Here is a 24518-nt window from a genome sequence, read left to right as displayed (position 1 = left end):
GAATGAAGGCATATTATTTCCTAAAAAACGGGCTGTGATAATAACTTTAGACATTGATAAAGTATGCAAATTAAAAATTAAATATACAGATTAAAATATAAGGGTAACATAAAAATTAAGTACAGAATTCATTACTTCCAAAGTAGCAAAAGAGGAAAAAGGGGAAAAATCAAGAACATTTTTATAAATAAATCTAACAGAATACTAGAGGGAAAAAAAAAGCTAAACAATAACAAAAAAAGGTGGGGAGGGGAAAGAGTAATAGTTTTTTTTTTATTTTTTTTTAAGAGTAATAGTTTAAATAGACAACATAAAATGTAGAAACAAAACCTAAATATATCAGTAATTAACATATTTTAAACTCATTTAAACATATTTTAAAATAACTAAAATCTAGTCCTAATTATTTATGAGACTTCCTAAAATATAACAAAGAAACATGAAAGCTAACCAGCAAAGAGCCCTGAAATCTACAAAAAAATCCTGATAAAAAAAAAAGATCATAAACCTACAACCACTGAGGATATTAAGCAATCACTCTCTCAGAAGTGATTAAATAGACAAAGTTACAAAGGAAAAAGAAGTTTTGAATATGATTAACAAGCTTGTCTACTGGACATAACACTATTAAATACTAAACACAATTACTAAAAAATACATGTTCTTTTTAAAATATAGGCAATATATACAAAATCTGAACAAATATCCTGGGATACAGCAAAGCTAAGTGAAGCTTATAGAATCATTATGAAATGTATCAAGCTATGTGGTTAAAAAGTAATCCAAATAAAATACAAAAAAACACAGCACCTAAAATGTGTGTGTGAAGATTTAAAAATACACAGCTAAATAATTAATGGGCCTAAGAAGAAATCACAATGAGAATTAGGAAACATTTAGAAGAGACAAAACACAACAAAAACACACAAAAAACTCACTACATATCAAATCCTGGGTTAAAGCTATGGCCATTTTCTCAGGGGAAATATTAGGGGCCTAAATGTAAATATTGAAAAATATACTAAAAATTAATGAGTTAACTGAGGTAAGCATTCAATTAAAAATGCTTGAAAAAGAAAAACTGAAGAAATCTTAAAAAAGTAAATGCAGAAAATAAAAATACAAACAATAATAAAACAATAGGGAGTGTTAACAAAACAAAAGCTATTTGCTTTGGCAAAAAAGGTCAAGAAAAAAAGGTGGCAATAATATTAAGTGGATTCAGGAACAAAGTGGAGATTTAAAAATCATCAAAAGCACTATGAACAAGTTTATGTCAACAAATTTAAATTTACATGAGACAAAAACTTTTCTGAAAAAAATTTCATTAGTAAAAGAGTCAAGAAATAAAAAACCATAAAAGATGTGTTACTATTAAAGAAACTGAAGCATTAGTTTTTTAAAAATATTTTTATTTATTTTTTAAAGATTTTATTTATTTGAGAGTGAGAGAGCACATGAAAGTGAGCAGGAGCGGGCTGAGGGGCAGCGGGAGGAGGAGATAATGGGCTTCACATGGGGCTCAATCCCTGGACTTCAAGATCATGACCTGAGCCAATGGCAGATGCTTAACCAACTGAGCAACCCAGATGACCATGAAGCAATTACTTTAAATTCTGCTTTTTAAAAAAGAATCAGGTCCAGAAATCTGAGTAAAGTAACTAAAACCTAAGTAAGTAAAACCTTTAAGGTTTCACAAGCATTTTGATAAACATAATATTTTAAATTTGTAAAACAGAAGAAACTATAAAGTTAAAAAGGTACAAGACAGACTACAAATTACTTGATATGCATGCCTGTTTCTAGTTCCTAATATATCCTGATTATCTTCCAGTTCCTCAGTGGCAACAAATCTGGTACAGAAATTTTGGAATTCAATCACTTAACTTCTAGTAGGATACAGCTCTAAACCATCTTTGCACGAGTATCTAAATCTTTGTGAAAGAAAACAAATGAATATTAGCCTCTGGGTGAGCCTTATACTTGGCACATTGTAGGTAATTGACACATATGCTATCAAAAGAATAAATATATACCAGAAAAATCTAGTACCTATAAGTTGGTATTCAAAGAGTATCCACTGAATATACAGCAACTAGTGGGATAAAGTAATAAAAGTTATTTCTATGCAGTTTTTAATTCTCAAAATTCTCAGATTTGAAAGCATACCCATAGTGATGAATTTTCCCTTGTATAAGGAATGGTGCTGAAAGATCAAGGACTTCCAGGTCTTCATGGCCAGATCTCACAGGAATTACACTATGAAACTTGTCTGCGAGTTTGCAGATTTCACTGAGTGTACCTCCTATTAACAAAGAATAAATAAATCCTTTAAGTAGTACAAATACAATGAAGGCAAAGTTGAGTGTCTATTAAGTAACACATGAGGTATAGCAAAAGACTAAGGGGATTGCAAGAAAAAGACAATGAAGGCATGAATTTAGATGATTAATACATTTATACATTGTAAAATACAGTAATTTGTAAACTTAGTATACTGCCCTGATCACAGAAACCAATGCACAAAAATGCCAGGACTTGAGCAAAACACAAGGCTTGTGAAATTTTAACCATTTCCCTAAATTTTTTTTTTATTTTTAAAATTTATTCGAGAGAGACAGAGAGAGAGAGAGAGAGAGAGAGAGAGAGAGGCAGAGAAACAGGTAGAGGGAGAAGCAGGCTCCATGCAGGGAGCCTGATGTGGAACTTGATCCCGGGACTCCAGGACCACGCCCCTGGGCCGAAGGCAGGCGCTAAACTGCTGAGCCACCCAGGGATCCCCCATTTCTCTAAATTTTTATACAAATTGCTCTTTTATGCCAGAACAGTTTGGTTCAAGTATTCAAAAGAAAATTGAGAGCCGAAGTTTAACAGGATTCTCATTATTAAATTTGCTATGTCTAAGTAAATCTAATATTGGGTTTGAAATAAATCTTTTAAACTTTTAGGTTATTATATTTAAATATAGATGCAAACAGTCTGTGTAATAAGGATTCAAATATAGTGTTTGTTTTTCCTGAAAAATCCTCAAACTTCCATTAAAGCCATCATGTTGGCAGAGAAGAGTGAGCATGCCCAGTGGTGTACTACCACAAGGCACCGATATCTATAATAACTCAAACCTACTGGTACCTTTTCTGGGTGCACTTTTCACCTAGATTGATAATTCTCCCTCTCCAGGGAAAGAGAATATGATTTAAAAAATATTTCTGTGTATTTCCTAAAATCTGTAATGTTAAATTCAATTTTGAGGGGGAAGCACTTCCCGCACAGCAGAGTAAGGACATCCAAAAATACACTTCTCCAGAATAGGAAAAAGAACAAAGGCAAAAACTGTCAAATTTGACTTTTTCAGAACCCCATTAATTAGCCAAATTCTTGAAACAATCCAAGAAGCGTTTATTCAGAGAAAAGAGATAAATCTTGGTAAGGACAGCAAGGTCTGTGGTGTTTTAATGTGCCCAGGTCCCATTCCTCTTTTCACAGCTTTGTGAGGCTGGAAATCACAGTTCTGCTATGTCATACTGCAGTTAGGTAGGCCTTAGCCTATGATTAGGGTTATAATACGATAAAATAAAAATAATTTTATTAAAGTGCTTTCAGATATATTTTCATTAGCATCTTATTAAAAAGCTCTGTAAGTGTTATTACTCTGGATTACCTATTTACTCAATATATATTTACTGAGAACCAGTTGCATATCTCTACTGTTATACCCTCGGAGCTAAAGATCCATAGATTAAAATAAACACATATCCTGTATTAGTTACATACTGATAAGCAAACAAGTCTATAAACAGATATAATGCAAATATAATACAAAAAGAAAAGTGATCCACTGAAAGTTCATACACCATGCAGTAAGAACCACTCAAATCTGCCTGGTGAATCAGAAGAGTGCTTGGTACGTGTAAGTGCTCATTAAATATTTCACATGAACTGCTGAGTAAAGGGAATTATTGCGTTACTTATGAACATGTACTGGAGCATGGAGAATAGCGATGGAATGGCAAAGAGGCACAGAGAAATATCCTGGGTTTAGGAATTGCTACCAGTTTGATATAGCTGGAGGGTGGAATGAGGATCGAGAAATTGTAGGAGTTGAGACTGATAGGTTGTGAGATGAGTGATAATTAAAGACAGGATCAGGAACTAAAGGTACTTCTTCATTCAAGCTTCCTTGGGACCCTCAAGTTTCATTTGGCTTCAGCACAGAATTGTGGGAGGCCATATAACATAGGAGAACTCTAAGACACAGGATATCCTTTTAGCCCTACAAGGAGAGTTCTTATAGAACCTGATAGATCCAGGGCTTTATTTTATTTTTAGGGCTTACAAATAGTCTTATCCATTTTATTGTGTGTGCATGTGTTTGTGTGTTTTGTTTTTATATCTATTTCCTGGTAGAGATTAAAATATTGCTAATGGAGTAAGATACCACATTTCAGTCACTAAAGTAGACAAATTTTCTTAAGTGCTAGTGTATGATGATGTGGATGGGGAAACAGATAATCTCATATACTACTAAATCATATGAACCAAGATAGCTTTATTGGAAAGTAACTAGGCAACATTTACTTTATTCCATGTGTCCTCCTAATTACACTTCACCCAGAGGGAAGATAAAGTTCATCATAGAGTTACTATGTCAAAAAACAGGAAACAATTCAGTTCCACTTACTACCTGTACTGGGAAAGATCTAAAACTTCTCTATGATTCAGTTTTCTCATATATAAAAAACAGCTTTTAATAGTACCAACTGAATAGGATTATTGTGATGATTAAGTACATAGAAATTAAAATTATTTCTGGTACACTATAAACGTGTTAAAAATGTCACAAAAATAATACCAATGGTAAAATTCATGTGTATTCATATATATATATGAATATATATATGAATATATATACTAACAATTTACATATTACTTTTATAAATAGAAAAATGTCAGTAACAAAAATGATCATAAGTAATAAAGATCAGTTCATTTATAAAATGAAACTAAAGATTTTCTGCAAATTAAAGATGATGTTTCCTTTTATTATAGAATATTCTCAAGGAAAATAATAAAACTTTAAATTTGGCATGGGAAAAGAATGTGGTGTGTGTGTGTGTGTGTGTGTATATATATATATATGAAATAAACATCAGATTAAAATTAGACAAAAGTGGAAAGGAAATGCAAAAATAAATGACTCGATTTCAGTCTTTTAAAACATGTCAAGTCTTCTTTACTCATTTCAAGGGTCCCTTCCTTGACTTACATATCAAGAGATGACTTTCTTCTACTTTTATGGAACAACAGTGACATCCAGAGGCTAAGACAGCAGCAACTGTACATAACAAGCAGCCTCTTGATTAACACTACTCAGCTTGAGAATGAGCTTGAATCTGTTTAAGATTATATCTAAAATCCAAGATGGACAAATGCAAACACTTGAGTTCAATGTATAATCTCAAAAGGTCATTCAGATTAATTTGTGTGTGTGTGTGTGTGTGTGTGTATGTGTATATATATATTTAAATCTACCTGTTATATATATTCCATTTTATCGAATTGTCCTAGGTTGCCCTAAAATATATTTAATGATCATTAATCAAAGAAAGACATAGACAAAAGCTGTATTCTAATAAAACAGTAATTTAAATACCTTCTATCAAAATCAGACAGTCACTTGAAAGTGGAAGAATACCATTATTTTTTACAAAATGAACAGCCACATTTCGTTCTCCTTGATCTGTAGTGGTCCACATTTTTGAATCATATAATGATGTATTTTGTAGTTTGGTATCTGGGGTCTTACTTGCACCCTCTTGTAAAATTATATCCATATCACCCTCATGTGGAACTTCTTGCCTAAAATCATCAATGACGAAATACAAACCAATTGGTATAAACTTAGAAATTCAAATTTAACAAATTATCCAATTAAAAAAATTTTGTTTATATGCTGATGAGCCAGCTACTTATTTTAAAATATGGAGATAATTCACTTTGCAGATTGAATGACTTATTCAACAAAAAAGATACATTTGATGATACTTCACGTCTGAGTAGATCTATCATAATTACATTAACCACCAGCAATTTCCTTATCTGGTTTAGTAATAACAAGGATCTTATAACTATTTCTAACACCAATTCATTCTCCTTTTGTAAAGAATGTTAAACTTCTCTGTGGGGGGAAAAAAGACAGTTGCCCATTAAATATCCACTTACCTAACCTAAGTAATCCCCCTTTCGTAGGGCACCTACTTTACAAACCGATATTCCCTTCGATTACATTTAACCTAGAATAATAATTTTAAAAAGCTGCATGCTAAAGTATGTATACGAAATAAATGACATGATCCAGAATCAAAAGGTCTATGTCCTCATCCTGGTTCTGTCCCCAACCTGTTGTGTAACTTAAGGTAAGTTTAAGGTAACACCTTTAGCCTTTCTGAGATGATTTTATTTGTTTAAAAAAATGCTCAGAGAGGATGGCTTTGTTTGGCAAAGCTATACAACTTTACAGAATTTGACAAGCTTTAACTTAATATTTCAATAATTACCTAAAATCTGTATTTTAATTCCAACTACCATTTCAAGCTCAAATGGGTAGCAAATGGCCCCCCCATTTTATATGAGGAAGTCTGATGATCAAAAATCTCTACAAATAGCACTATTTTGTAATGTAATTAGTATTAGTGTACACAGATGCACACAAATATATATACACACAAATATGTATTTTAAAATGGAAATGTACTTTATTTACACATTATATATTTAGAGGGAAGACAAATTGCATGAAAAAGGAAAAGAGATTAAATATAATTTCAGAATATGTCTTGACCTAATAAGTACATATTCATTCTAATGTCTTATAAAGTTACTTACATATGTATAATAATTGATGTTTGGAATAAAGTCTGCTGTACTGAGAAGTTCTCAATGATTAGTAAAAATTTAAGTTATGAATACTATATTGTAAGACAGAAATATTATCAACAAGGCTTTCTTTATCATTTATTTAGAAATTTCATCTAAACAGAATTCTTCTCTATTTAAGAGTTTTAGTTACTAAAGGTTTACTTTTAAGAAGTTCTTTTGTGAAAAATGAGAAAGTCTCCCCAAGTATTTTTATAGTTTGTTTGCATGAATCAGAAATACTAAATAGAATTTCAGATTTCAAAAAAGCACTCACTTTTATTTATAATTACTAAGAAATATCAGAAGGATTTACTTTTTAAAAATTTAGTATTTTTTCTTAAAAATGTTACCAGTGTTTCAAAATACAATACACAGTCACAATTTACTCATTGCCAGGACTTAAAGTGATATATAAGAAAGCATAAATATTATGAAATAAAAACTTTTGTTTTATTACAGAAAATACTTACAGTGCATGACATTTAGGACAATGGAGTTTAACAGACTGAAAGAGTCTTCTGGGCTTATATGACCTTAATTTGGCTCGGATACGATACTGCTGAGGAGCTTTTTGTTTCAAAATAGTACATATTGGGGTTTTCTCCAAATACTGATGATCTGTAAGTACTTAAAAGAATTTTTAGATTAAATTAGAATAATCTACAAGAATAAGAATATTCATAATATGAACTCCCCCCAAAACAGATACAAAAGTGAATTATTTAAGGCATATTGTCAGCCTTGTTAATATTTTACCACATTTATCATCTCCATCTGTCTTTAGCTCTCTCTTCATATATATATAACTCCTTATAGATTCATATATACACATATGGATCATTGTAGATTAATTTCCAGATATCATGCTCCTTTATCTCTAAATATTTCAGTGTATATTTCACAAGAAATTTCATTGACCTATCACAGTGCAATTTTCAACCTAAAAACATATAACATTGATGTAATATTATCACTGAATCAACAGATATTATTCAAATTTCTTCAACTGTCCCTATAATGTTGTTTAGAATTTTATTTTCAGGTCCAGAATCCAATCCTGAACCATGTATTGCATTTAATTTTCCTATCTCTTTGGACTTTTTTTTTTTTTTTAAGATTTTATTTATTTATTCATGAGAGACAGAGACAGAGACAGAGAGAGAGAGAGAAGCAGAGACACAAGCAGAGGGAGAAGTAGGCTCCATGCAGGGAGCCAGATGTGGGACTCGATCCCGCATCTCCAGGATCACGCCCTGGGCTGAAGGCAGCGCTAAGCCACTGGGCCACTGGGGCTGCCCCTCTTTGGAATTTTTTAATGTAGAAGGTCCCTCAGTTTTTCTTGGTCTTTCATGACACTGATAGATTTGAGGAGCAGAGGCCATTTATTTGGGTGTGTCTGATTCTGCTCATGATCAGATGCAGACCAGGCATTTTTGGCAGTATATTATACTGTAAGTAGTGATACAAACATCCTCTGAATTGTATCAAGAGATACATATATATTATTGATGTTTTCATTCCTGTGGATGTTAACTTGGCTCAGTTGGTTATGCTGGTGGTGTTCAACAGGTTTCTCCACTATAAATTCATTATTTTCCCCTTTATAATAAGAAAGTACTTGGGGAAGTATAAATATCCCATTCTTCAGTAAACATTTAGGATCCTGATAGTTTAGAATCCACTGATGATTTACAATTAAATCAATTATTACCATCATGGTTGCAAAATGATTTTTCCCCCCAACTTCATCAGTCCTTTTACATTTATTAGTCGTCATTCTATTATAAGTAAGAGCTTTCCATTCAATCTCATTTAATTGTTCATTTGTTCTTTTATTTAACTATCCACATGGACTAATGGATTCCTACTTTATTCAGTTTTATTCAATTACTAGTATTTTTTATTTTGATGCTCCAATTGTATCAGATTTGACATGCTCCATCATTACCTGAGAACTTCTTTACCTTCTGGCACAAGATGTTCCAGACTCATAATTCTCCTGCCCCAATCCTGGAGTCTGCTATTTCTATAAGCAGCCCTGACTCCTTTTAAGGGAGAATATTATTTATCAGCCAAGATTCATGCACTAGGTACATTCATTGCTACTGGGCCATGCCATTACTTTGAAGCCCTTTAGCTGGACAGAATTGGGTGTATATGCACATGTGTTCATACCTATACTTACACACATGCACCTGTATATATATGAATATATATGTAAAAAGACACATTTACATCTACTTCTATATCTATAAAACCATGAATACATACTAACACTTCCTATTCCAATAACACCACCATAAGCTTCTTTCTTCTAGCTTTCCCCTGTTTCATAGCTGTATGTTCTTTCTCCAGTAATGAGAAACTCATATTTCTTAAGAGTATATTATACAGAATTTCACTTAATAGGCTTGTGCTTAAAAATATTTTTTTCTTAAATTATTTTATCTTAGCTAAAGTAACAGAAAGAGGTATCTGACAGATTTACTATCATTGCTAACATTAAAGTTTTGGGGTATATTGTAAGGAGCTCCTTTATAGGCAGATGGCTAAATGAACAGCGTGAAAAGATAAAAATTATGTCATATTTTACATTCTCAAAATAAAATAAGCCCCACTCTACTGTTAAATGGAATATGTTTTATAAACCTTACAGATATATGACTTAAAACATATAGTCAATGTAAAACCATGTATCTTTCTGGGTTCCCATTTTATGCCACTTAGGATGAAGTAGGGAAATAAAATATAAATAGGGATACATTTTTGCCCTCATGGATCTCTGTTCTCAATATCAGATAGGAACAAATTAGTTGGTAAGACAATTTTATTATGCACACTATCACACTCATATTTTAAAAATGAACTGATCTTACTTGTAGCTGATAGTTGCTGACATCTTTCTATTTCATACAGTGATACTGATCCAGAGCCTACACGAAGGAGAAGGGAAAAAGAATTAAACAATTTTAAAATCCGTTAAAAATTCCATGTAGCACTGAAAAATTGCTGACAGGAACTGAAGAAAATCTAAACAAGAGTAAAATATGCTATGTTCATGGACTGGAAGGCTCAAAACTGTTAAGACATCAATTCTCCCCAAATTGATCTATAGATTCAATACAATCCTAATCAAAATTGCAGAGACTGTATTGCAGAAAAAGACAAGAGATTCTATCACTCAGGTATAAATGGGAAGAATCTAAAATATAAAATATAATCCTGAAAAAGAACAAAACTGAAGGACTTATTCTACTTGAATTCAAGACTTATTATAAAGCCATAGTAATCAAGGTAATATGATACTGGCATGAAGACTCACAAACCTATCAAGAGAATTACAAAGGAAGCCTAGAAATAAACCTGCATTTCATTTTTGATAAAGGCAGCAAAGCAATCCAAAGGGAGAGCAAAACTCTGGTACTGCAACAACTGGAAATTAGTATGAGGGAAACAAATGTTTACTCACACCATACTACTGAGAACTTCTGACTGGAAAGCCCAGAAATAAATCCACATTTACACTCATTTGATTTTTGACAAAGACACCCAAGGCATTTTACAGAAAAAAAGGAAATTAATGGTGCTATAATGATTGGAAATTCATCTTTAAAAAAAAGTCTACCTCTAATACATGCGATGTGGATGAATTTCAAAAACATATAGTACATAAAAGAGTATGTAACATATTATTCCATTTATTTGAAATTCTGGAAGAAGCACAATTATCTATGGTGGAAAAAAATCAGAACTTATGGGGTTGTAATGGGGATGACGATTGACTGGGAAGGAGCATGAGGGAACTTTCTGCAACAAGGGTGATGTTTTAGATTTTTAAAGGGATTTATTTTATTTTATTTTTTAAAGATTTATTTATTTATTCACGAGACAGGCAGAGACATAGGCAGAGGGAGAAGCAGGCTCCATGCAGGGAGCCCAATGTGGGGCTCGATCCCAGATCCCAGAATCACTCCCTGAGCTGAAGGCAGACGCTTAACAGCTGAGCCACCCAGGCGTCCCTAAGGGGATTCAAGTTACACCACGAATTGGCCAAAGCTCATGGACTGGTACACTCAGGTTGTCCATTTCACTGCATATAACTTTACACCAAAAATAAAAAGGGTCAACAAATATTGAATTCTAGTTAACGATATTCATTGGAAAATGTTTAGGAGGTGTATTTATGCCTGCAACTTTGAATTGTATCAGAATATAAGACAGACTGATGGATTAAAAGACAGAAGGATAGAACAGAGGAAAGAGAATCCAGATAGAATGTATATGAGTATTCACTGTACAACTGTTTTGGTTTTTCTGTATGTTTGAAAATTTTTATTATTTTGGAAAAACACACTGTGAAAGAAATGAAAACAGAAATGGATAAGATAATAAACTTACTCTATTGAACAGGATGACTGGATGAAGACCGTAAGATAGGATTTTACTTTAACAAGAAAGTAGAAGTAATGAATGTAGCAATAGGTTTTAATAGTGCTTTCTAAAATGAAGAATTTGAGACTAAAAAGTACTCATATTTTGCAATTACTTTAGCTTACATTCTATTATATAGAACAGCATAGTATGTTTCTATAATTTATGTGGCATCATATACAAACATATGCATTAATTGTCCTTCTTTCTCAACATCACTAATAAATGGCATAAGAATCAATGACAAGAGAACCTGAATGGAATCTTAAGCTGGCAAAATATAATTTCAATGAATCTGATTACTTAGCATCAGCTGTTCTGCATGAAGTGAAAATAATGGCAAAAACTTTAAAACTTTCAAATAATATGAAAATTAGTGTAAAATATATATTCATGGTCTCCCACAAACTGATAAGATGGTTAAAAAAAACCAACAGAAAAATCAGATAAAGAATAAGAACAGATAAACCAAAAAAGAGGAAGTAAAATGGCCGATGAATATATAGTATTTTCAAGTTTCCAAGTACTCAAGGAAACTAAATAAGATATCGCCTTATACCTGCCAAACTGTCAAAATTTACATACACTGCTGACCTCCAATACCACTTGAGAATGTAAGGAAAGGACATTTTCCTACAAGTGCTATTTGCATATGAATCCTATGACATTCTGTCATATAATCTGACAGCATCTCTTAAAATACAAAGATGTGCTTACCCCTTGATCTATCAATCCCTCTTTTAGGAGTTTATTATAGAGAAAGAAAAGCAGGAATGTACAATTGTTCAAGGATGGTTTCTAAAGCATTGTTTGTAAGAGCAAAAAATTGCAAACAACTTGAATGTCCATGAAATGAAAAACAGCTGAATTTATAAAGTTAGATTCACATTATAAAATATGTAATTATTAAAAGAATGAGTTTGAGGAACATGGACTAGCCCATAGGTCTATGGTGTGTACTAATAAAGAAAGCAACTGTATAGTATGTACATTTTTGTAAAAAAAAAAAAAATTTTTTTTAAAGCATGGAGCCCAACACAGGACTTGACTCACAACCCTGAGATCAAGGCCTGATATGAAATCAAGAGTCATACGCTAAAACAACTGAGCCATCAGGCACCTCATTCTTTTTTTTTTTTTTTTTAAAGATTTTATTTATTTATTCATGAGAGATACAGAAAGAGAGAGAGAGAGAAGCAGAGACACAGGCAGAGGGAGAAGCAGGCTCCATGCAGGGAGCTTGATGTGGAACTCGATCCCAGGACTCTAGGACCACGCCCCTGGGCTGAAGGCAGGCACTAAACCGCTGAGGCACACAGGGATCCCCTGGGCACCTCATTTTGATATTTTAAAGAGGGGAAAGTCATGTTTGTTTATGTACAAGTGTATATATATTTGTATAAGCATGAAAGTGTTGAAGAAACTACACTACACTAAACTGTTAACGTGACCTCAGGAGTGGACACAAGGGCATGGGGAAGCTGTGTAACTTGATATCACGACACGTATTAACTTTATAATTTAAAAAAGATTTAAAAATCTTTGTAAAAGGAGAAAAGGGATTTCATAAAGGATAATTACAAATTATGCTGTCCCCACATGACTGTCAGGTAAAGTAAATTAGCCTGCTAGTGGGAGTTTAAGTAATCACAGATCAGGCTAAAATGCCATCACCAAGGCACTAAGAAATGTGGAGTTTTAAGGCAGGATAAAGAAATAAATTTAAAATATGTACAAAAAATTAAATAACCTGTAGTTGAATCTGACTTTGCCATCAGTTAATAGCTAAGTAACTCTGGGAAAATTACATGATCCCTATCACTCAAAGCCTCAGGTACCTTTCTGTAAAAGGGACAAAATAATTTCAAGCTGAAAGGAATGCTGTTAGGATTAAATAATAATGCACGTAGGCACCAAGCAATACAGGTTAATTTTAATGCTTGTCATTACTGGTATAGAAAGAGAAAATACTCATAAAATAGTTTATATCATAATAGGGAAGGAGTTAGATTGAAAAAAAATATGGGATAAAAATATGAGATAGATTCTAGGTCCCAGAATGTACAAGAAGATATTAAAGCAAAATGGTAAAGGAGAAAATCTTACAGATTTTTAAAATTTAGACTTGAACTGTCACCTTTCAGGTAGACAATAATATAAATACAGAACCAAATATTTAAGATCTTGCAACTAGGTACCTGATGAACTTGATAAAGATTGGGAATCAGGGTTACCTGGGTGGCTCAGTGTTGAGCATCTGCCTTCAGCTCAGGGCGTGATCCCAGAGTCCTGGGACTGAGTCCCACATTAGGTTCCCCACAGGGAGCCTGCATCTCCCTTTTGTCTCTGTCTCTGCCTCTCTCTGTCTTTCGTGAATAAATAAAATTAAAAAAAAAAAAAAAAAAAGACCGGGAACCATGTGTATATCTAAAATATGTGTGATCAAAAAATAATCTAGCTTTTTGAAATAAAATAGCAAAAACAATCACCGTTCATTTTAGAAACTGACAAAGTGGTTGCCTAGGAAATACAGAATTTTAATGAATATACAAACACACATATGTATCACACATATGTATACATATATACACACATATAAACATATATACATAAATACTACATATACCACCAATCAGTATATATCATCCCAATTTGAAAATGCAATTAAATAATTAAGGGAGAAATAATGTTAACCTCTGCACAGGATACAGATAATAGATTTAGCCTGTTCCTTTACAATGAATACGGATTTAACAAAAAAAGCTAGGCAGAGATAGGAAAGTATTAAAAAAGAGAATACTGATAAAGCCATTTTACTTAGCAAAGATTAAACCGTTAACATTAAACACTGTCCTTACTCGAAAGAGTCCGAAGGCTGTCCTCCTGTTCTGAATGACATATAGCATCGGAACACTGACTGGCTGTCAAATCTGCAGATTCTAAAACCCTGTAATTGAAAGAACATAATTTCACATCAAATTGCATAAAATAGTCAATATGACTAGTTTAATTCTATTCTTAGAAAACAAGAAATCACTAAAATTGTGTAAAAGATTATGTGTGTGTGTATCTTCTTCAGTAGAAGGTCTACAGCTTTCCTCAGACTATCTGAGGTTCTAAGGTCCCCCACGTTTAAAAAATCTGATCCTCGAAATATAGGAGTAAAACAACATGATGATGAAATGCTGCAAACAAAAATTAACTGGGAATTTAATGATGGCATTCTGTCAAAACAATCTCATTCCAGAATCAAAAAGTGAAATATTGTGCTCTATATATGGCAATATGAGAAATAAAGAAGTAAAACTGATACAGGATTATAAAAATAGCTTATTGGTTTTAAAAGTCATACTGATTTCAACATATTAAAACTTAGAAATATTCCTTCATTTCAACTTACCAAATGGGTTTACTTAGTTACTTATCCAGAATATTGTACACAGTGAGCAGTAGAGATACTTTACAAAAATGAGAGCTGCATGTATAGCAGGACTTAAGATACAATTCACTTCCTGGGCACATCTGTAAGTTTTTAAAATAGGATACTCCAAAACATTTCTGTCACCTGTTTTATCAGTCATAAGCACTTTAAAAAGGTAATATTCTTTCATGGCAGGATTAAGTATGTCTGGAATTCTAGATATGTATCAAGTTTTCCAAACTTTAGCTAAGCTCCAATTTCAACTGTTTGTTGGTATGCTTGGGAAATGTGCCAAATGGTGGAAAAAGAGCATAAGCACACTGTAGATATAAGTGCACAAGTCACTACTGGAAACCATACACAATACCCTGCCGGGCTCTGCTACTACTTATCTATTTGAACTTACAATCATTTAACTTCTGTTTCATTTGGTTCATCTATTGAAACAAATGGATAACTGGCACAGTAGATTATGAGGATCAATTACAAAGAACTCATTGGATCCATCTGCCCCAATCTAGAACAACAGCATCTTGGAAATCAGCTTAATTAATACCTTATTTGAAATTTCTAAATAGGCATATGATATGCTTACTTTTTCAGTTGATCCACATCAGAGTTACTCTCTGGCAAGACTCTGATTCCCCGGCCGTAACTGGTACCCCCATGGAGATGAAACTCTAGAGCTAACAACGTTGCCTGGTTCTCTGAATTCAGTGACTGAAGTTTGGTATGGAGGCTATAAATTCTAAGAAAGCTTCCAACCTAAAAATACATTATTTATTATTTAGAAAATGAAGAAAAATCAAACAATTTCTGATATATAAAATACTTAGCCAAAATGGGGCATAAGACCAATAATCAGGAGTGCAGAAAGAATCCTGGTATGTTATCCTGGTGTGTACAGAGTATCACCCCAAGGACACTGTATCAAAACTAAAACGTGTTCGTTCGTGTGTGATGTGCACACGCACATGTATATATACAAATGTACGCGCGCGTGTGTGTATATATATATGCATGTATATATGTATACCTAGACCCATGGATATACATCTACATTAAATATGTAAGTGCATATATATATATATTCATATATATCCATCTATATATGTTTTTTTCAAATGGAAGACATATATCCATGTCTGAGATATTCAAGTGTGACATAAGATTGAGTCTTAGCATTGATAAAATACAATAGTTAAGAAACCCACTATGTAAATCAAACTCAAGCCCTCTATTTAATTTAGAAAACTGAGTCTTCTGAAAATAACTTGTTTTAGCTACTTAAAGGTAAGATTTAATTAAATACGATTGCTAAAATACTCTCATTATGCAAATACTAGAAAAATTTTTAATGTAATATAAAAATATCCCCCTATTCCACAAGTAATAATAAATATCCCCCTAGTCCACAAGTTTTATGGAAAGAAAACTTTTGTAATAAGCACTGTGTCTTTACACCATAACGTGAAACACATTCTAAAATGAGTTCAAATACAAGATTAAACCATTATAATTTTGAACTAAATGTTCCGTAATTTTAGGTCTTGTTTAGTCTTAAAAATGTCTTTATAGAGTATTTGATATTCTTTTAATGTAGAAGACTTAAAATGACAGATGCAGAATGTTTATCAAAGAAATTGACACCTACTCAAAGGAAGAAGCTATATAACTTTTTTTCCTCTCAGTCATGTTTTTGTGAGGAGGAGGTAGGGATTTAGGTCTTTTTGTCTCTGATTCTTCCACTGACATCTACCCTGCAGGGGAGCAGGGTAAAAAGTCAGAGAAGGAAAATACAGAAAGCAAAAAATAAAAGAGAAAACTGATTTTCCTCATGGTCTCCAAAGTATGATACTGGAAAAAAAAAAATCAGTCTACTTCTATTCACTCTTTCCAACGTTTATTATTCTATGATTCTTTTTAAATATAGGTTATACACTAATACAGGACATGTTTATACAAAGCACTGAAAATGGGCCGAAACACATGCGGGTATGTGGCTGGCTCAGTCAGTATAGCTTGTGACTCTTAATCTTGGGGTCATGAGTTCCAGACCCAAGTTTTGGGAAGATATACTTAAAAAAAAAAAAAAAAATTAAAAACCACCTCCCTCTAAATAAAATGCTCTGTATAGATATAAAAAAAAGTTTAGGGGCGCCTGGGTGGCTCAGTCTGTTAAGCGTCTGCCTTCAGCTCAGGTTATGATCCTGGGGTCCTGGGATCCGAGCCCTGCTTCCAACTTTCTGCTCAGCAGGGAGCCTGCTTCTTCCTGTCCCTGCCACTCCACCTGCTTGTGCTTTCTTTCTCTCTGTCAAATAAATAAAATCCCTAAACACGTGGAGAAAGATATCATATTCATAAATGAAAAGTTTCAACATTATAAAGATAGCAATCCTCCCCCAATGAATTAATCTTTAAAATCAGTGTAATTTCAATCAAAATCTCCACGGTCTTTAATGGAATTTGAAAAGCTGATCTGAAAATGTATATGGATATGAAGCACAAGTCAAGTTTGAAGACTAAACTGGGGTGGGGAGGAAGTTTGCTTGATCTACAGAATATCATTTAAAGACTAAGCTATAAAAAATAAAAATAAAGCTGTAATAATTAAGACCCTGTGGTATTAATGCAAACACATATATGAACACGGATAGATCTTAAAAGTATAACATCAAAGAAAGAAAGCAAATTACAGAATAATACATATTCCATATGCATTTTTCAGAGATGAATACATAAAAGTATAATAAACATGTGTACATACCTACATATTAGGATAAAAAGAAAGAAGATACTAGGGAGCAAAATTTAGAATGAACAGACGTACAAAGAAGATTCAAAATGTAGAGATTTATGTCCTAAAAATTAAAAGTACCTGAAATTAGTGTGGCAAAAACATTTAAAAATGTTAAGTTTAGATGACATGCACATGGGTATTTATTGCATTAACTTTTCTACTACTGTCTTTCATAATAAAACAGTAAAGATTAAGAAAGAATTTATTTATATAAATAGCCTATCAAGATGACAAACTGTTATTTCCAGAAATTCCTTCTGGAGGCAGCATTGTATTTTTTTTAAGCTTGCTAAATATACTATGAAATGTGCCAGATGCTCTACTATAATAGATACATATTGCCTCATCTTGTCAGTAATGTGGTAAGATTCTAAAAATGTGAGTCATAATCAAAAATTATAAAAATATACTTTCAAAAATTGTGATAAAAGTCCATTTCAGTAAACATAAAAAATAAAGCAAATATAGCTATCAAGAAATTGCTATCCCTTTAGAAATAATTTTAATCTTCCACAAACTCTCAAGAAATTCCGTTTAAGTTTAACGTTTTAATTACTTGTGTATGTCTGAAAACAATCAGTTGAACTGAGAGTCAGCTCTTGGGACACTGAAGGCTAAAAAATAATTAAGACTATATATTTTTTATAATTACTTTTAAATTGTGTCAGGATAAGACTAATGATTGGGAATACACTGCTTTAATTTCTAGACAAAAACTTTGAATTGGAAGTTTGTGTGTGTGTGTGTGTGCGCGCGCGCATGCATGTGTGCCCATATATATGTGGGTTTGTGCATGTATGCTTGTGTAACACTTTTAAAAAGCAAAATTTAGGAGAAATGTTAAAGGCAATTTCAATTATAAAATGTATTATATATAAAAGACAATTATTCTTTAAGATTGCCTTAACTATTTTATTAAAAAATATTTTTTCCCTGTTCCTATTCAATAAAAATCTGTTCCATGTATTTCAGTATCAATTTCAAACAGTTGTCACCAAGTGCTGATAAGAATTCATTTATATCAAGGTCATCTAACTCTGGGGATTTCTTAAATTAATATCAAATGGTTGTCTTAGAACAAATAAAATGGGATGTCAATATACATTTAATAAAAGCCAACAGATGCATTACTTACACAGAGAAAATCCTTTTCATTTTCCTATTACATTGCAGATAAATAATATGATATCTTTTGAAAAAGATGAAGTGTACTATATTTCTAATAATGTGTGCTCAGAGCACCCTCTAGTGGGTGAGATAAAGCAGACAAAAAGGGAGCTGAATAAAAATTTGAAAATTCAGTGCTCACTGATTCATTCACTACTAGCAGATATTATTCACTTCATCCTTACTAAAAGGAAAACACTGTGCTAGGCGGTATTCAATAACTTAGACAAGGAAATCAGGACAAGCAAGGGGGGATAACAGAAAGACCTATAAAAGCAGCATAAAGAGAGAAGGGAATTACATTGTGAAAGTAGAATTTAACAGAAAATGTAAACCTTTTTCATTCATAAGAACTCGATATATTTTTTTTAAGATTTTATTTATTTTATTTGAGACAGAGTGAGAACGAGGCGGTGGGTGGGGCGTAAGCAGAGGGAGAAACAGACTCCCTACTGAGCAGGGATCTACTGCAGGACCCTGAGATCATGACCTGAGCCCAAGACAGATGTTTAACCAACTGAGCCGCCCAGGTGCCCCAGAACTCTATCTGCATTTAAAAGACTTTGAGTTAGCTTTATCATTACATTTATTTTTAAAATAAAGTAATCCGTGTAGAGAAAATCAGGGAAAAGCATCAAAACATGTATTTTCAAAAGCCAATTTTCTCTTGATATTTAGGTATGAAAACATGTACACACACACACAAAGGACAAGAAAGTTCAGTTATCACTTTCCTCACTTTAACCTAAATTTATTGACTTGAGTTGGATGGGCTTATTTGTAATGCAGTGTAGGAGGAACTATTTCCTTTTCCAAGAACATTTATTTACAAGGGAAAACAGGGCATAAAATTCAGATCTAAAACAACTGCAATTCACTTTTACTGTTTTCGTCCGATAAGCGGGCCATATAACTTTCTATAAGTAGGTTGTATAATTCCCTAAAGGTAGAATGGAAACTATTTGCAATAAACAGAAATCATTTCTTTATACTGCTTTAAAAGGACTGGCTTTGGATGCAACAACTAGATTCAAATACTGGCTTCATCCACATAGCCATGAAATCTTGGGCTTAAGATTACCTTAACTATTCTTTATTAAAAAAACTTGCTCGGTTTTCTAATTTGTAAAATAGGAATGGTGACAATGGTGACCAACTACACAGGATAGTGCTAAATATATATGATGTGCTTACCAAACATTACTATTGTTATTAATGATGCCATTTGTTGCTAGAAAAGATATCTGCATTAAAAAAAATAAAATATTCCCAATAGTAATAATCAAGAAGTGCCATATCTGAAGTTCACTTTTACCTAAAAAATAACTCAGAAGCAGTGAGCAAATTCTAAAAAACTGTACAGTACAAAAATATAATTTATGATATATATTAGAAGTGGATTAACAATTTATTAAAATAATGAGTACAAAGTTGTAGGCTAGATTTTGAAAAACCAATTAATAAAGCTTAACATTTAAGCTTACAAGTTTTTTATACAATTTCGTACAATAAAATTTTTCCTATTTTTATAGTAAAACTGTGTACAGCTTTAAAATATTCAAGAAATATTCTTTATAATTTCAATAAGTTAAGACACTATAACTTAATGCATCTTCTAATTATTTTTTTTAAAAGATTTTATTTATTTATTCATAGAGACACAGCTAGAGAGAGAGAGGCAGAGACACAGGCAGAGGGAGAAGCAGGCACCATGCAGAGAGCCCGATGTGGGACTCGATCCCAGGTCTCCAGGATCACACCCTGGGCTGCAGGCGGTGCTAAACCGCTGCGCCACCGGGGCTGCCCTAATAATTTATTTTCAATATATTTTACACATTAAAAATTAAAGTTAATTTCTAGACCTCAAATATCTGTAAATGTGATTTACCCATCTGTAAAAACAAAAAGAGCAAACATGGGATCCCTGGGTGGCGCAGCGGTTTAGCGCCTGCCTTTGGCCCGGGGCGCGATCCTGGAGACCCGGGATCGAATCCCACGTCGGGCTCCCGGTGCATGGAACCTGCTTCTCCCTCTGCCTGTGTCTCTGCCTCTCTCTCTCTCACTGTGTGCCTATCATAAATAAAATAAAATAAAATAAAATAAAAAAAAAAAGAGCAAACATTTGCTACCAACATCACCTTTAGAGATTTTGCCACTTGAACATGATTATCATAGACTAAAATGTCCACTGTCAGATTCTGCAGCCGATGGATATGACTTAAATCTCCTTCAAGTACAAGGTCTTGTATTAAGACTCTCCATGATGGGAACGGGGTCCTGGTGCCATCCCATACCTGCCATAACAGAGTAGAGCAAAGTTTAAGGATCTTTTTGTGTAACTGTGGAGACTTTTAGAAGAATTTTATTTGCTGATAACATAACTTAAAAGTAATTAAATGTATTCTTTCAAATATCTGCTAAACCTTAAATATGGTGTATGTTCTGATAACATGTATATAAAAGGACTATCTATGTAAAAGGACTACATAGATATAGGACATGTAGAAAATACAAAGAAGAAAGAAATTCATACTGCTTAGAAAAAAGTATTAACATATTGTTGAATTTATCTTTTTACCATCTTACATACAAACCTTTATGACTATATCTGCTCATTTTCTTAAGTATGAATCCCTAACTTTTAGGAATGTTTCCTAAACTTCGCTCATTTTTTCACTTTGTTCTATTTTGGAAAAGGCCTTTAAAAGTACAGATAGGAACATTCTGTTTATATCAGAGATTATGAATACAAATGAATGAAACTCATGGGTGCTGGAAAAGGAAAAGATATACTGAACTGCTATGTAAGCTATGTTGAGATAAGGATGCAACAGGGCACAGGATGAGTAAATATGCACCATGCCATCCTTAAGATGCAAGCTAGCCTGTGCTGTGCTAGGCCCTTTGTTATAGAAGGGCATGACAAAAGACATCTGGCATGAGGTAAGAATCCCTCTGTATGTAAGAAATTTGGCTAGGCAAGAGAAACAGGCTCGCTAAACAGAAAACACTACATTTCTACAGAGTTCTTGTCTGCCCGTGTCCACTTACAGAGGAAGTATTCAATAACGCTGGTGACTAGGCCAAGTTTCAAATAAACAATCATTGAGTCTGGGTCACTCACTGTTCCCTAGATTATTCAAAGAACTAGGACAAACACTTTGGAACACTTATATGTCACAAACATTTGTCTCCACTTGGAATTTGTTCTTTCATTTTGTGTTACTGTTTTTATGACTTTAAAATAGCTTTACAGACAAATCTACCAGTCTTTTGGGGGAGGAGCTGAGAGAGCAGTGTAGCTACATTGCTTTTATGCTTCAGTTTTAATCACTTACAACCCAGTCTTGCTTTGTTTTTTAATGACTTCTGGAACTTTTGTAATTTTGTATCAAAACTTAATCTGTTAGAAATTATGTATTATATATAGATCTGATTCTTTTTTCAAAACAGGTAATAATCACTATTTAACAACCTATCAATTTGAAATGATTTTTAATGTTATTTTTATCATGCATATATTATACGTATAGTGTAAGATTGTTTCTGAGGTTCCCAATCTTTTCATCAGTTTTACTATAAACTTAATTAATGTAATTGAACAATATGCTTTGATATCTGATATGGTAGAAAACGACCGAGTTTTCTTTGTCAAGTTTTTCTTGTCTTATTCTTGATCATTTAGTGTTTCTAGTAAATTTCAGAACCACTGTCAATTCAATAAATACAGTTATAACAAAAAGAGCACCTCATTAAAAAAAAACAAACACTTTAAAAAAGAATAAAAAATCTTTTAGTAGTCCTAACTTTTCTTTTATGCTCCTCAGTAAATCTTTCTAGTTTTCTTCACAGACGTTCAGGGCTTTCTTGCTATAACTGTCTTGTTTTACAGTCACTGCGATGTTGAAAGAACTTTTGCTCAATTATATGTTCTATTTGTTATTAATATGGAGCAAAGCTGTATTTCACTAATGTTTTAAATCAGCTATGTCAATGAATAATTTTATTAATCCAAAAAGCTTTTCAGTTCATTGTTTGGGTTTTTACATCTTAAAAGTACTGATTTTTTTTTTCATTCTTTTAAAGAGAGTTATAACTCCATTTTTTTTTAATCTTAGTGAATTCTTGAGATTTCCTGAACAATGTAACAGAGAAATAGTGGGTATTTTTGTCTTGTTCCTGGCATTACTGACAGAATTTTACCACTAAACATTTTGATTAATTTACAGGAGAAATTGTTTATCAAGTTAAGGAGGCATACTTCTATTTTGCTAAACATTTTCACAAATATATTTAACATTCACAAAGAGGATTATAGTTTTCTTTAAAAATAATCATTTCTGATTTCTAAAAATAAACTGGATTACAGTGTATAATTGTTTTAATGTGTTACTGGTAAAACATGTCTATAAGAATAATTAAATTAGTATCATAGTTACTAATAAAGGAAACTGTACTACTATCATATCCAGGATGAGACAGGAAATAATTGTTACATTTCATGCTTTCCATACCTCACCTTGGAGTAATGTCTGGCTCTTTTTGTGTTTAAAACATAATTTAAAAAGTTATTTCTGGTATGTGATAGGAAAATCAATTTCAGAAAAAAAAAAATCACTCAAAATTTGACTTCCTAGAGATAACATGAGTAAAAATATTGCTATATATTCTTCTTAATGTATTTTTACTATGCATATAATACATTTTAGTATGTAAATAAAATTGCATTAATTGCCAAGTAAAATTATGAATATCCATATTAATAACTATGTCTACAATGTCATTTTATTGAAAGAGTATTACATAATACATTACTTCACATAATTCTATTGTTAATGAATTTTTCCAATTTTTATTACTGTAAGAAATATAAGAATATTCTTTTAAATGCAATTTTCCATATTTACAAAATAAACTTAGAAAACTTACAAAAATAAATTTAGAGAAAGAAAATTGTTGAGTCAAAGAGTATACAGACTTCTGAGATTTATTTTAAATTGTCCTCAAGAAATTTTTACATTCACTTCTGAATGCTGTATTCTAAAATAACATCGACATGAAAGCTGTTTTCACTTATGTGAAATGGCTATCTATAAAAATGGGATGCAGGCATATGTTTTGTTGCTTTAGAGTGAATGCAGATTCAGCCATGTCAGCTAAAAGGCTGCAGATTATATCTCAGAATTTAAGAATTTTCTAACCCAGCAGTCAAAAGATGGGGGTATACTCTGCACAATAGATTACTTGTCATCAGAAACATTCAGTGATTAACAAAAGCTCATTTGTTAAGAATGTCACTTTGGGCAGAAACTATAACTGGCTGACCTATGATTCCTTCTAACTTTGGATGATTTTACTTTGCTTTAACTTCAGATGTCATACTTGACTTAACTTTTTTATAGCACGCAATTAATTTTTTTCAGAGTACTTACAACTTTAAAAAACTTCATCTTTTATTCAGGGATTTCTATCTTCCCCATTCCTTAATAAGAGCAAGTTATAAATGATAATTAAGGTAAACCCAATACTTGTCCAATACTTGTGCCTCTGTATTGTTTCTTGTCCTATTGTTTCAAAGAGTCAGAAGCTAAAGAAATAACCATAGGAGCAGAGGTGAAGCAGTGTTTGTTTAAATGCATCCTGCCTAGGATGAGTAGGTGAGGATTAACATCAGACAACTGTCTTTTTCAGAAGCCATTCATGAGTAAATTGGGGTATGTAAACAAAGATTATATGGTCTTATGTTACTTTTTAAAAATCATGATGATTTAAAAACAAAAG

The 24518-nt window shown here is 32.4% G+C and overlaps 1 protein-coding gene across 5 annotated transcripts in view; it reads right to left on the bottom strand.

Moving 5' to 3' along the window:
• The window catches only part of POT1 (protection of telomeres 1), a 79740-nt gene that overhangs the window by 8312 nt on the left and 46910 nt on the right, over positions 1-24518 (bottom strand). For all 5 annotated transcript variants that reach the window (XM_025471531.3, XM_025471530.3, XM_025471532.3 and 2 more), the window contains 7 exons: positions 20876-21031; positions 15366-15535; positions 14208-14296; positions 9795-9851; positions 7389-7545; positions 5654-5859; positions 2170-2305 (listed from right to left, as the gene is read on the bottom strand). In XM_025471531.3, coding sequence (XP_025327316.1) covers positions 2170-2305; positions 5654-5859; positions 7389-7545; positions 9795-9851; positions 14208-14296; positions 15366-15535; positions 20876-21031 — 971 coding nt within the window. The remainder of the gene's footprint in view (positions 1-2169; positions 2306-5653; positions 5860-7388; positions 7546-9794; positions 9852-14207; positions 14297-15365; positions 15536-20875; positions 21032-24518) is intronic.

Source organism: Canis lupus, chromosome 14 (genome assembly GCF_003254725.2).
Source record: "Canis lupus dingo isolate Sandy chromosome 14, ASM325472v2, whole genome shotgun sequence".
Lineage (NCBI taxonomy): Eukaryota > Metazoa > Chordata > Mammalia > Carnivora > Canidae > Canis > Canis lupus.
The sequence above is the reverse complement of the archived record's forward strand: the minus strand, read 5'-3'. Positions and strand labels throughout refer to the sequence as shown.